Consider the following 14,973-nt stretch of genomic DNA (forward strand, 5'->3'; position numbering starts at 1 on the left):
TCCTCTCACATATATATTACTTTTCAATAAATTATTAACCCCACTATCTTTCTTTAACAATTTTTTAATACTCCACTTACCCACTTACCTCTTATTTTATTTAAGTCAATTAAATTGCCTAAAACTATATGCTGGTCAATATGTATCACTTAAAAAAACACGGAGGGAGTATATTTTTTAAAAAAATTAAATTGTCACTTAAACAAAATTAAAGAATAAGTTTGAGATTTATAATTCAAGCACCACGTAAAATAAATAAACCTACGAAAGATAACTTTAGTGTTAAAATTAAAAAAAAAAAAAAAAAAAAAAAGAAAATTTATCATATGATATTAGTAATTTTATCCAAATATCCAATGAATGATTTCATATAAAAAAAAATCTTAAATTAATAAAAAAATATACTAGAACCTTTATATCTAGTATTCCGTGTATTGTAGGTTAATCACACAGGGTAGTCGGTTTTTCATGAATCGCCGTCCCCTTTCTTTCTCAAGTCCTCTCAAATCTTAGGCAAAGAAAAAGCAAGTAGAAGCGACCGAACAATCTCAGGTTAGGGTTTCTATCCCAATCGAATTTTACTGAAACTTGGTTTGATTGATTTGAAAATACTTTGATATCCATAATCATATGAAAACAAATAGGTTTAATTGATTGCATATATATTTGTTTGTTTGATTGTTTACAGAGAAGAGAGATGGATGGTTTGATTGATTTGAAAATACTTTGATATCCATAATCATATGAAAACAAACAGGTTTAATTGATTGCATATATATTTGTTTGTTTGATTGTTTACAGAGAAGAGAGATGGATGGTGATGAGACAGCATCGAAACATTCGCCTGAATCAATATTTAGCTTGATTGATAATGTGGAGGATTCAAAGCAAAAGAAATATAAGAAATCAGGGTTTGAGGAGTTTGAAGGGGCATGGGAAGACAGGGTTGAACCGTTGTTGAGTTGTATGAATGAGATTGACCTTCTGTATAGAAGGACCGGCGAAGTTGGTTTGAATGATCTCAAGGGTAAACGATACCTTCTCTTTGTTTGCATATACTTTCATTCCAAAACCAGCGTCGATTTCGAATTCGAATACTACTATCCCCAAGATTTCATTCCTGCATGTCATGATCTCTATTCTTATAGAGATGATTTTGAGATTGTTTTGGTTAATTCTACTGACGCCGATCCTGACTATCCTTTCTTATTTATGTACCCTCTCCGTCACTTTCCTATGTCCTCAATTGTCGTCCCATTCGACGACTATTACCGTCGTTCCTCAATACGCAAACTCCTTGACCCTGTTAATTCTGGTTTAGGTTTTGATTTTAAGTGCCTCTTTCTCGATGTTGCTCATAAAACAATGCTCGTTGGAGAACCCAATACCATGTCTTCTTTAGTAGCTCATCTCAAGGAACTTGTGCAAAATAGCTCATTTGATGCCTTACGTTCTTATCAAAGGCTTCTGAAAAATATGTGGCCCGTCAACTCGTGCCTTCCACCAGTGACATGCCCTATAGCTAGGATTTTTGAACATGTTAAACCGGAATACTCTCATGATATCAATGCCATGGTTTCTCAGTTATCTCCTATTGAGATTGGCCAGAGTTTGGATGTTAAGATGCTCTTGTCCGCTGGTTCAAATGAGCTTGGTTACCTTGTTCGAAAAGACGGTCAGCAAGTGGAAATTGGCAAGGCGATTCAGGACAAATACTTGATGATTTGTTGTTTTCATGCTCCTGTCTTCCGTAGAGATTGGGATTCAGTGGCGGTTCAGTCTCTACTAAATATATATTTCGAACTTTATGCTTTGGGTGTGGATTTTGAGATGGTAGTGGTTGTAAAGATGAAGAAACTAGCTGATTACAAGCAGGTTTTCGATCATTTCTTGTCGGCTTTCCCCCCTTCTTGTTTTGTAATACCGTTTGAGGACTTGAAGCGTCGAGATTTTATATGCAACTACCTTCAACTCGATTATTTTCAATGCCTGATTTTGGATAAGAAGGGTACGGATATGAAGAAGAACATTCTACTTCATGGAAATAGGTTTGTGCATGATTATGGAGCCGATGCCTTTCCCTTCACTGATGAGAAGCTGCAGGAACTTCAAGCAGATGAAGAACCGAGATGGAAAACTTTTTCCACTAACAACCTTGTGGGACTTTTGAGGTGCAAACTGTCTGATGTTCTAAAAAAGACCAATGCAGAGGATGGTTGTGGCACGGTGACTATCTCAGACCTCAATAACAAGGATTTTGTTGGGTTGTTCTTGTGTGTCAAAGGAGATCTCATTCCCAAGCTCAAGGAGGTATATGAACACTGCAAAACTCACCACAAGTCATTTGAAATTTTGCTGGTCTACATGCCCACCAAAGACTCTCTTGACCCACAAAATTACAAGTTGTATGTTGATAATCAGCTGCAGAAGCACAATTTATCCTTGTGGTATATGCCCTTTGATAATTCTGTAAGCCGCAAGCTCTATCGACTTGTTTGCCCCTTACAAGATGAGCTTATCATTTTGGGAACCCAGGATGGATCTGTTGATCCTTATGGCCAAGAAGTATTGTTCACTTTTGGAATTAATGCTTATCCATTTACTAGAAAGGAACTAGTCCAGCGGGAAGTAAACAAGTTCAAAGAACTCACCTTGGAGACATTGCTGCTGTATGAGTCACAGAGTTACCTTCTTAAAGGAACCACAAAGATTCCTGTGCCAGATTTGAGGGGCAAGAATGTACTTCTTTGGATGAGCTCTCTTTCTCTCAATAATATTTCTTTCTATCATAAACTATTATTATGGTACAAAGACAATCGGACAAAGAGTCCTGATTTTGAAGTGGTATTTGTTCGCAGACATAATTCTACTGTAGTGGATGGTGATATAGAACTGTCTGAAGTAATGCCATGGTTGGTATGCCCGTTTATCGCTGACCACTCAGCTTCCATAGAGAAGAAACTATTTCCAGATGGGGGCATATGTTGTGATGATGCCCTTGTTGAGTTTGGAACAGATGGCCTGGTTTGTTCGTTTACAGCTGAAGAAGATCTTCTAAATATTGGTGTTGATGAATCTGGAAAAATTCCATTTGGTCGTTCTAATCTGCGCCGCAGTGCAATTAAGATTCTTCGTTGCCACCATTATATGCTCATGAGTGATTATACAGATTGAATCTGTCAAATGTGGCTCTTTAGTACCAATTTCTTTAGAATTTGCTTAGTTTCTGGTATGTATTTTGACAAGTTTTAAGAGTTCAGTACTTTTACTGGAAATATTTCCATTTCCAGTGTTGTTTTGTCGATATGAAACTATGATCAAGAAGCAGTCTGCTCAGTTGGTTTTTGTTCTTGTTTTTATCAGTGTTTCTCATTTCTTGAATAGGCTTATTAAAGCCGATTGATGGAATGGCATGGTGAATTCATGTAATTGTTACCCTTTTGTAAGCTGTTGTGTATGCTAAAATTGTGTGCATGATTGTTTGCTAAACCATGCGAAATACTAATACTAGCATATGGATTCATTTTTCTTGTTTTCTTTTCGTGGTTTGAATTTCTGATATTGGGTTTTAGTACTTAGAATTATTTACAACTTTTTTTTTTTTTTTTTCTCATTTATATATGCTGGTTTGATATTGGTTTGCCTTTTTGTTAATCTTTGAAGCTGTGACTCTCTTCCTGCCTAGTGACTTTCTTCTCTTGGAAATATTGTACATATTTATAAATTATACAATATTTCGTTGTAGCTATGGATCTCCACATTATATTGAATCTTAAAGTATATACTTATCCAACATTAAGATATCTAAAGGGCACAACTACTGAAAATAAGCAATTCCTGACTTCAGTTGCCGACTATTCTGTTCTGTGTATCGATTGATATTTTAGCTAGCTAAATGCTCTTGGTTTAAGGAGTATACATAATTCTCAATTTTTTATACTAATAATATATACACACTGATTTACATTTACAACGAGCCTATCATACTTTCCATGATGGAAAATTGGAAATGAGTTCTCATCAAATAGCTATTATTCTTACTCTTTTTTTGGCGTGTAGAGAGCCTTAAGGGCGGGGTGAGGATCGATCTCAGGATCTCCTGGAACCGGAAAGGAAGCTCTTATTACTTGAGTTATCCCTCACTCTCTATTATTCTTACTCTTTAAGGTTACAAGACGTATTAACAATTTCTATTCCCTCCCCTTTTCCAATATTCCACCACCATTATTAATCGACAAGAAAAAAAAAAAAAAAATTTAAGAAACTCTCTTGACACCTAATTCAAGTTTATGATTTACTCCTTCTGTGTTTTTTTAAGTGATACATTTTTCATTTTTGGCCATGTTTTTTAAGTGATACATTTCCTTTTTTGGCAAAACAATACATTAAATAATTATATCTCTCTCCTCTCATGGTCCCCACCCAAACCCACTACTACTTTTTTATTATATCTTTCCTCTCACATATATTATTTTTCAATAAACTATTAACCCCACTATCTTTCTTTAACAATTTTTTAATACTCCAGTACCCCACTTACCTCTTATTTTATTTAAGTCAATTAAATTGCCTAAAACTATATGTCGGTCAATATGTATCACTTAAAAAAACACGGAGGGAGTAATATAAATCGAAGATAACTTGAGTATTTATATTTTAAAAAAATAAAAAAGTAAATGTACGTAGTAATCAAGATAATTTTATTCCACCAAAAACAAATTGCTACCCCACACAATTTTGAGATGGATCGGTTTTGAGCAACATGAATCTAGACAAAGTAATAAAAAGAGGTGTATTTGCAAAAAGTCAAAAATAAATAAAGTCAAATCATATATTAGTGGTCTAGTGGACGTAAATGTCAAACAAATACATTACATTAAAATATAATACGGAGTACTTGGTAGTATTACAAAGTCAACTCCAGTGCTAATTGACCCTTTATTTTTATAAGTGTAGGAGCTAATTGATGTAATGTAAAATAACTTTGTAGTTAAGAGATGACAAAATTTGTATGATTCAGAAGAATCTGATCCAGAGTTTGGACTTGGTAGTTCAATTGTAAGAAATGCTGCTTTATACACTTAGCTGTTGGAAGTGAAAGGCGGCAAAGGCCTCTTTTGGTTTTTAAGCCACCTCCCTGTTTAAGCTTTTCAGTCCAATTTTAAGAATAATGTGTGTATAGTTATAGTATCAAACTAGCAATCTCTATTGTTGTTTTAATCCTTGTTCATATCTTAGCTTTGTTATGATACCCTTGGCAGTGGGGTCGTTGGAATACTACCCATGAATTGAAGAACCCATCCATACGAGTAATTTTCCCAACCATTGACAGAGTGAAGAGTACACCCTACGGAATACTACCTTCAAAACATCTCCTTTGCTTTAAGGACAAATTGTTTTAATCCTTCTCTCTCTAACGTGGTTTGTTCATCGATGGTGGTGTGGTTTTGGTGGTTTCGTGGGTGGTGTTTTTAAGGACAAATTCAACCATAAGTTTTATGGTCGAATTTGGTCATTTTTGCCGTATTTAAATTGAAATTCGAAGCCATTGTTAATTTTTAAGGTATTTGTTCGATTTATTTATTTAATTTAATTTTTATTTTTTTAAAAGTTTGGTTGTGGGTTTGGTTGGATCTGGGTTTCTTTGTGTGGTCGATGAATTGTGGGGTTACTTGGTTGGTGAGGGAGCACTAGGTCGGGGTTTACTAGGTCGTTCAAGGGTTAGTAGGTCAGTAGACACTAGGTCGGGTGTTACTAGGGGTTACTCGGAGTCACTTGATCGGTTGGGTGTTTTTAGGGATTACTATGTCTGTCAGGGGTTACTAGGTTGACGATGGATAATCAGTTATGGGGTTTACTTATTTGCTAACATGACACCTGTCGCGTCATGTGGCTAGGGGCACCCAAAACCGGCACCATCATATTTCCTTGAGAGAAGTCAAAATACAAACGTTTAGCGTATTAGGGAAGCTTCTATACACTCGCTCCATTTATAGTCCCGTTTTCATTTTTCCCTCCAAAATTGTTTATCCATTTTTGTTCATCTTCCTTTTCATAAATTTTCCCAAATTCAATGATGAACTGAGAACAATCAATTTATCCTTTCTTTATTTACTCTATTTAATTTGTAATTATGCTCCTTCTTATTCAACCCAATTTCTCAATTTTTGTTACTCAATTTCCTTGCTTTTATTGATTATGATTTTACTATCACAGACATTAATTTTTTTCTTCAACAATTTTTAAGATTAGGGTTTTCTGTAATTCAATAATCAAATGAATTCCAACAACAAGAGAATCAATTTCAGAGGTGATATCAATGTTTCAGGCAAAAAGAAGAAGATTTCTGCTGTTTGGATTGACCTAATTCAATTAGGTCACAAAATTGATGATAGTATTTCTGGGGGTTTCGAGTCTCTCTCCTCAATGCTCGAACCCGATAAGCCTTACACAATTGGGCGGAGTAATCGTGTCGCCCATTTCATATTCAATGATTCCCGTGTAAGTAAGCAACATTGTCAGATTCTATTTGATTCTTTGGTTAAGAAATTGTACATCTTTAATGGTGTTTTTTCTTCTTCTACTTGTAATTGTAGCAATAATGATAAATTTTGTATTGTTAACCAATTTAGGGATAGATTGATTGTTAAGGATGATAAAATAATGGAGCAAAAAGATTTTTCTTTTTGTAATTGTACATATAGCTTTAAGGCTTCTTTGAATGGAGTGTTTGTTAATGGTGTTAAGATTAATGAGGGTATGGCTGTGGAGTTGTGTGTTGGAGATGAGGTTATGCTTGTTTGTGGAAACACAATTGGTGTTTGTGGTGGCTTGGATTCTTGGATTGGGTTTATGGTTCGGAGGATTGTTTTTCAAGAGGAGCTTTTGACACCGGGTTTTAATGAATTTCGGGTTGAGAGGCCGAGGTTAATTAGACCATTGTTGCCGGGTAAGGTGAATAAGAGGGTTTTTGCCACCTTGAAAGTGAGAGATTTGAAGTCCTTGAGTTTGGAGTGTGATGAAGTTGTCAGACGAGCAAAGACTCTTTCTGCTTGTTGCAATCAAATTGTACATAGTGATGATCCTGTATCTTATATTAGACGATGTATAGATTCCTGCTATTCAGTTGGCGGGTCATTTGATTGCGTCATTGAGGGAAATAGATTCAAAGGCATTGAGCCAAATAATAATATCAAAACCATGACGAGGAGTGTTTCGAATGTGGTAGTTGGGAAGCAACATCCTGTTGAGACTCTTGGTGTGAAGGACATAAGAGGTTTGAGGGATACAATGAAACAGTCAACTTTAGATACTACAATTTTGAGTGAGAAGATAGTATCATCGATGTTAAAAGCTCACACTTCATATCCAAACAGGTGTACTGGTAATACTGATAATTCTTCAGAACCTATCTGCATAAATGGGAGAAATTCTCCTCTTTGTGAAGCTATGAGTAAGAATGAATTCCAGGAGAAGATTGCTTCACCACCCGGGAAGAATTTTTACTTAAATGACCTTAATTGCGTGCATCAGGGTTCATCTAGACAAAATAAAGTTGTTTCCTTACCAGAAATCCTGCACCCTGTTGATAGCATACTGAGAATGTTTATTGCAACCTTTACAAGTGATATTGAATGGTAATGTGTCTTGCTCTTCTTTTTCTGTGGAGCTAGTCTTCTCTCTTTGTCATAGCTGTATATTGTGATTTACTAATTACTAGTCTAATATTACATTAATGGCAGGTTTTTGTCATATTGTGATATTCCTTCACATCTGCCAGTTACGGTGGCATGCCATAATACTGAGAAATGCTGGAGCGGGGACCCCAGTGAGAGATCTTGTGCGCCTTACCATAACTTCCCCAATCTAGTTGTAGTGTGAGTTGACCTCCCTCAATATTTTTTTTCTAATAACTGTTACGAGAATATTTGTTAAGAGCTTGAAGTGCTTGCTTGATGTTGTACATTTGTCAACATACTGTATTGGCTCTTTGTTGTGATAGTTACCCTCCTTTTCCTGAAGTAATTGCCTTTGGTAAGGATCGGAAAAATCGGGGCGTTGGTTGTCATCATCCAAAGTTGCTGGTTTTGCAAAGAGAGGATAGTATGCGTGTCATAATTACGTCTGCCAATCTGGTTGCTAAGCAGGTAATCACTAAGTTTATATATGATTTTGTTTTCCTTTTAGAACCCGTTGCATATTAAACAACCCCTTGGGATTTCACTTCATAATCGAATAGAGTATACACTGGTTAAGACTAACTAACCTCAAGACTTTTTCATTTCAGCAGGAAACAACACTAAGATAATTATAACAAGATCAGAGCTTATTTCATTGTATAATTATGCTCACCAATTCTGCTGATGTCCTACCTAGCACTTGAAGTCTATAAGTTCTATGTTAATATCAGTCTACTCAGGACAGCTTTTCAGATTTTAGACACCTGCAGCCTCCACACACCACTATGCAAGAAACTTTAATTGTTGTGCAAAAAGCTGGTTCCAATTTAAATTGTAAAGCAATTGATGATTACAGATTGAATTCTGCTACCCTGTCAGCTCTTTCTTTTGTAATTCTTTGTCAGTTTTTCCTCACTTACTACATACTTCCTCCATTTTTTAATACTTTCAACACTTCTATAAAATGGAAATGTCACAATACTTGCAACACACTATAATTGGAAAGTTATTTTAGGGGAAAGGTGTACTCCTTCCCTTTAAAGCTCATGGCCCACTATATTAACGCCTAACAACCTCTCATCCCATTTCAAAGTGTGTTAAATCATGTAAATCCCACTTTGCTTAAATACCGTGAATAAGTGTGTGTTGCAACTGTCAAAAAATGGAGGAAGTATGTGGTTAGCTTAATTTATAATTTTATTTATGCTCTTGGATTTGCAGTCTCATTTAATACCTTTTTATTTTTGAATCTGCAGTGGCAGAGTGTAACCAACACCATTTGGTGGCAAGACTTCCCACGCAAAAAATCCCCTGAATGCACATCCCTTTTTAATCGGCTTAACGGAAGTACGGATAATGATCTGAGCTCCGATTTTTCTGCTCAGTTGGCAGGATTCATGGCAACTCTTGTGAATGATGTTCCTAGTGAGGCGCACTGGATTGTTGAGCTGACCAAGTATGACTTTTCTGGGGCTAACGGCTATCTAGTTGCTTCAGTTCCCGGAATTCATTCTTATAAATCCCCGTCTGCAGCTTCACCTGTAAGTTCATCTCAAACTACAATATGTGTCCACACAGTTTCTACTTATGAAGTTATGAGGTTTGATGTTTGTGTTCACTGTCAGTCTGTCACTGTTATCCAATGAGTCAATGACCATTTGACTATTTTATGTAGTCAAGATGCATCAATGATAAGATGTAGACTTTCTACATTTTGATTAGTTAATTTGATATTGATTCCATATATTAAGTCAGATTCTACTCATAGTCCCTCCATACTACCTTATCTTATGCATATTGTATTACCGGAGAATGATTCTTTTTTTTTTTTCCAATTTTGTCTTGATCAATGATTTGTAATGGAATGTTTGGAACCAGGCTTGATGCTTTGATGAGTATACGATCAGGCTTCATGTTGGATCTCTTTTCAGCTTTTCTAATTTATTCACGTATCTAGTTTGTGCTTTATAAGACAGTCTGATTTGGTTTTTCTCTTGTGGCAGTACTGTAAATTTAATTGCAGTGAAATGTTGCTTGGCTCTGTTGAAGCATCTGTTGTTGGTTTAAGTCATCTTTTCCGGACAGCAGTTGACACAAATGGTATACAGCTTAGGAAACTGGCTTCTTATCTTGACAATTCTACTGTATGTGGGGTGTCAGAGATTCTACTTAGAAGAGAAAAAAATGTACCTGTGGATCCCAATGCCGTGAGTGTTGTTGTTCCTAACTCCACGGAGCTATCTAAAGGAGGTAAGATACATACTTTTAAATCTAATGATGTGAGTGCACTCATGTATGTGAAATTCTATGTCTCTGCTTGGCTCCATTGAGTTCAATAGATGCTTAGCATCTGCATGATTGGGTTTCCTCTTAATATGGTCAATATGTTTGATTAATATCTCTTTCCAGTTTGTTTGAGCAAGAGTTTGGATGATAATATATTATCCGGAAATCTGGAACAAAGTTTATGTATTAATAGTACGCTGTTTCAAGGACGGTGTTATTGCTTATTGCATTAGGTTATTAGCATATGTTGTTGCTGTCTAATGAATTCTCTTCTTGTTTCTTTCCCTAGATTGTGTACAACTCGGATTCCTTCCCCGAGCAGTGGCAAAGTGGGTTTCCCCACTATGGGATTCTGGATTTTTTAGATTTTGTGGACATTTGTGTTCCAGGGAAGCCCTTGCAGCTGCTTTTGGAGAAAACAGCCTAAAAGTGGAACTGATTCTTCATGTATCTCAGGCATGGTATTTTAATGCTAATCAAATATCTTTTGGTTATATATGCATGTATAGCTTTGGACTGGTCATTTAAAACGTATTGACTCCTACAGGGACCCAACTTTTTAGACTTGCCAAAGACAGTGAATCCTGAACATGCTGTTGCATTTTGTTCTCTTGTTGCTTCCCTTCAGAGATGTACTGGACTGAGGCGATTGGAAGAGGTAATATTTTAAAGAATTAAAATGAGAAACCGTGCGTTCCTTGTGCTTAATGTTGCTGCTAATGGATTTTGTTATTTTCTCGTACATTTGTAACTAAAATGCTGCCCATTTCAGGTGCTACATCGATATAAGTGGCCTGAACCTTTGGAATCTGATTTCATTTATGGTAAGCTTTGAGAATTTCCTTAGAGCTCTGCGTGTATGATTGTAAAAATCAAAATTTATTTTGAACTTTAAAATTAGTATGTTATTTATTAATTTATTTTGTTGGCGACTCCTATATACTTTTCAGGTTCTTCATCTATAGGAACCTCAGTCAGTGCACAGTTTCTAGCAGCATTTTCTGCAGCTGCTGGTAAGAGATCACAAAATTTGTATGATTCAGAAGAATCTGATCCCGAGGTGACATATCTTTTCTACTACTATTTTGGACTTGGTAGTTCAATTGCAAGAAATGCTGCTTTATACACTTAGCTGTTGGAAGTGAAAGGCGGCAAAGGACTCTTTTGGTTTTTAAGCCACCTCCCTGTTTAAGCTTTTCAGTTTAATTTTAAGAATAATGTGTGTATAGTTATAGTATCAAACTAGCAATCTCTATTGTTGTTTTAATCCTTGTTCATATCTTAGCTTTGTTATGATACCCTTGGCAGTGGGGTCGTTGGAATACTACCCATGAATTGAAGAACCCATCCATACGAGTAATTTTCCCAACCATTGACAGAGTGAAGAGTGCACACTGCGGAATACTACCTTCAAAACACCTCCTTTGCTTTTCAGAGGTATGAAATATGCGACTTTTCTTCCCTGTTTTTTTCTTCATTAATGTGTATTGGATTTTGATTAAGCATGTTTGAAGTAACTACAAAACCCAATCAAAGCCTTAATCCCATAAGTGGGGTCGGTTACATGAACCAAAAGTGATTATTCCGTGTAGTCATTGACAACAATCTTCCTCCTCCATCCCTTGCGAACTAGAGTGCTTTGTTTCAGTACACGCCATATTTAGTAGTTTGGTAAAAACCAGAGTGCTTTGTTTCAGTTTTAAAAATAAACACTAGAGTTTGAAACTATTTCATATTATCATCGAAAGTGCATAGCTTATTTTCTTGTTGTCATCATCAAGTCTGTAAAGTTTGAGCTGCTTGTGAATTCATATAAATTTCATATGATCCCTTGTTCCTTTCTGAATTTTGCCCTAATAGAAAAATAAGAAATAATTTGCCTTTTGTTTTTCTTATATGTATTTTTTTCTCATTAGAATGTTCATGAGATATTGAGTTAAGGAGGAGTTTTTTCTTGCTCCACTCACAACATTAAAAAAGATGCTATATACCAAGGTTTTCGTATAATGGGGCTTTTCAAATTTCATTTTGTCCAGAAAACATGGCAAAGATTGAAGACGGTGAACATACTCCATGATGCCATTCCTCAACCCAGTGAAAGAGATGGGTATCCTATGCATGTCAAGGTAAAAACACTCTCTCATTAGTCTGTTAATAGTAGCTTGGGCATGAACCTTAGTGAAGAGAGAGAATATAGGAAGGAAAAATGCTATAAATAGAGGAAAATGAGGGAAGAGAGGGAATCCAGAGACCAGAATACTGAATCATTATTTAATTTTGATTCCCCATTTGGTTAGTGTTGTTTTCATTCTTATTTTAATTTCACCTGGATCTCTGGTTTCTCACATATCCATGTCATCTCATTTTTGAAATGACTCTATACAGCATCCTTAATTCCTTTTGTATGCCAGTCAAAACATATCTGCCTTCTACCATTTTATTTAATATCATCCCCCCCTCATATTCCCCTCTCCACCCCCACCCCCCCTCTCTTATTCCCATCTTCCGTGTAAAAAGAAGTCAGGAGTAGCTGTGAATGGACAAAGTAATGGTCAGTTTGAACAGCCTCAATTTACAACTTACAGAACTCTATGGAACCAGAGTTATTCGATTTGGTTTGGTCAGATAAGGATGGATGCTCAGTGGTGATTGACTCTGGAATCTGGAGGCTACAGTTAGACACCAAAGTAAGGTGTGCAGCATGAACTTATTAATGCTGGAGTTTTAAGAATTTTAGGGGCAGGGGTAGAGTGTACTTCAACTGGGGTTGAGGGCAGTGACAGATTAGGATGAGAAGAGAGTGCTGTTTGGCTGTTCATACCATTGATGTTGCTCTTGGAGGAGGAATTTAACAGGGGGCTTGCTTTTGGATTGTCAATGTAAAAATTTTCTATATGCCATAGTTTGTTTATTGGTTGCAAGAGAAAACAAGTCCCTCCTATGCCTAGCTCTGTCTTGAATTTGATATATGCCAAGGCTCTAATTTTTAATGATCAAACTGGAAGATGCCACATCACATGAAGACATAACGTCCTCGTAGTACCTGAAAAAATCATCAAAGACTGTTTCTAATCTGATGCCCCTGAATGCAAACTGAAAATGGTTTAAATGTAACACTAGTAATTTTGCAAGCAGGTAGCGAGGAGGCGATTCAAATCAAAAACAGATGGATCTTCATTTGGCTGGATTTATTGTGGGTCACATAACATGAGTGCTGCTGCTTGGGGACGACCAATTTCAAGGCCGTCTAGCAACTTAGTAAGTGGAAGAAGTGAAGAACAATCTTCATTTTCTAGTCTTCATGTTTGCAACTATGAACTTGGTATCATATTTGTCTTTCCTCCACCAAAGATAAAGCTCACTAGTCAAGATAACGCCCCAAATTTGGATGATATTTGTTTGCCTTTTGTTGAATCTGCCCCAAGATATGGCCAAAGGGATAAGCCGGCAACGAAGCGTGCTATGAGTGAGGCCTTAACTGAACTTGCTAAGGAGGGAAGAGCAATTGACCTTACTGCTGTAGAAGACACGGTAGAAGAGGTTCCCAATGAAGACGATGAAGTTGCAACATTGAATTATATGGGACCCGAGGTAGAAGAGGACATAGCCTATGCTGAATTTTTGTGGCACCAGGTAGACTCGTCTCAGAGTTGTTAAAGTTCATTTTGACTGGCCTCAAGAAAATTGTCACTAAATACACTTTATCTATTAGTTCAGCCTATAAAGTGATTAGTTTTGTACTACGTATATTTAATTATGAAGGACGTTATATGTCCTTCATCTCTCACTTAGAAAGAATGTAAATAATTGTTAATCTATTATACTCATAACATATACATACTGATTTACATATACAACGAGCGTATCATACTTGGTTGATGTGATATCTTCTTGACAAACTATAGCTTCGTGAACTAAAGAAATCATTTGAAGAAACTGTGGTATTGATAATTTGCGTATTATCGTTTTCGATGTGGAGCATTTACAGTGTTTTCTAATAAATATTGCTAGTTAATATGGTTGATATGACATGATGCCCTTGTTGAATTTGGAATAGATGGCCTGGTTTGTTCGTTTACAATTGATGAAGACCTTCTAGATATTAATGTTGATGAATTTGGGAAAATTCCTTTTGGTTCTAATTTGTGAGGCGGTGTAATTAAGAATTTGTAGCCGCTATTTTGTATTCATGCATAATTACATAGATTGAGTCAGTCAAATGTGATTCATGCATAATTATATAGATTTGCTTTACTTGCTTAGTTTCAAGAAATCAATTACATTAAACCTTTCTATATCTCTCTCTATCTTCTCTCCTCTTTCTCTCTCTAACTTCTCTATGTTCTCTTCCTTTTCTCTTCCTTTTTTTTCCCTTTTTACTCTGAAATTTCTAGAAAATACTTTCTCTCTTATTTGTGGTATTAGAGCCCACCGCTGCATTCTTCTGCTATAATCGAACTTCTATGGCAGAGCCTTGTAGGAATCTTCTGGTAAAATAACACATTCGAAATTTAAAGAAAAAGATTGAAGATCAGAGCAAGATGTTCGATTAGAGGCTCAAATTATCCATACTAACGCAAGAGGGGCAATGTGTGTTGTTGGTGATTGTTTACATGAGATAAGATATGACACTTACATCACAAACATGAATAATTTGTTTAATCAACACGTCATATCAATCAACACATATGTAAAAAGTAATATGATTATCCATAGTTACTATTGTTAAATCAATCATCACCATCATATCATGTGTTCTTTTCCATTACTATTGTCAAATCACATCATTATTATGGTTATATGTGACATCATTTTACCTATATGACATCACTTATATCACATAATTATACTTTTATGATATCATTATTCTCAAGTCACATTATATTATGACATCACATCACTATAAACCTAGTTACATAATATGACATCATTATAGTCAAGTCACATCACATAATTACAATTATATGAAATTAGAGTCAAAATTCTTGGTATTTTACATCATTATAGT

General features: G+C 35.8%; 2 protein-coding genes across 2 annotated transcripts; both read left to right on the forward strand.

The window, feature by feature from the left end:
* The first annotated feature begins 454 nt into the window (after nucleotides 1-454).
* On the forward strand, nucleotides 455-3,537 carry LOC145617776 (putative nucleoredoxin 1). The gene is made up of 2 exons (XM_081672526.1): nucleotides 455-552; nucleotides 802-3,537. The coding sequence occupies exon 2, from the start codon at nucleotides 811-813 to the stop codon at nucleotides 3,172-3,174; it is 2,364 nt and encodes a 787-aa protein (XP_081528652.1). The 5' UTR covers nucleotides 455-552; nucleotides 802-810; the 3' UTR covers nucleotides 3,175-3,537.
* A 2,442-nt stretch (nucleotides 3,538-5,979) lies between these two features.
* On the forward strand, nucleotides 5,980-13,817 carry LOC145617204 (uncharacterized). Its single transcript, XM_081671892.1, has 12 exons — nucleotides 5,980-7,637; nucleotides 7,743-7,877; nucleotides 8,003-8,147; nucleotides 8,936-9,220; nucleotides 9,683-9,929; nucleotides 10,255-10,421; nucleotides 10,513-10,623; nucleotides 10,738-10,789; nucleotides 10,916-11,025; nucleotides 11,274-11,402; nucleotides 12,002-12,091; nucleotides 13,101-13,817. The coding sequence occupies exons 1-12, from the start codon at nucleotides 6,277-6,279 to the stop codon at nucleotides 13,620-13,622; spliced, it is 3,354 nt and encodes a 1,117-aa protein (XP_081528018.1). The 5' UTR covers nucleotides 5,980-6,276; the 3' UTR covers nucleotides 13,623-13,817.
* Nucleotides 13,818-14,973: the final 1,156 nt, after the last annotated feature.

Source organism: Chenopodium album, chromosome 26 (genome assembly GCF_948465745.1).
Source record: "Chenopodium album chromosome 26, dcCheAlbu1.1, whole genome shotgun sequence".
Classification (NCBI taxonomy): domain Eukaryota; kingdom Viridiplantae; phylum Streptophyta; class Magnoliopsida; order Caryophyllales; family Amaranthaceae; genus Chenopodium; species Chenopodium album.

Coding starts and splice junctions, on each gene's coding strand:
- LOC145617776 (XM_081672526.1), top strand. CDS start 811: ATGGATGGTGATGAGACAGCATCGAAACATTCGCCTGAATCAATATTT.
- LOC145617204 (XM_081671892.1), top strand. CDS start 6,277: ATGAATTCCAACAACAAGAGAATCAATTTCAGAGGTGATATCAATGTT. Junction 7,878..8,002: donor TTCCCCAATCTAGTTGTAGT/GTGAGTTGACCT, acceptor TTGTTGTGATAG/TTACCCTCCTTTTCCTGAAG. Junction 10,624..10,737: donor GACTGAGGCGATTGGAAGAG/GTAATATTTTAA, acceptor TGCCCATTTCAG/GTGCTACATCGATATAAGTG.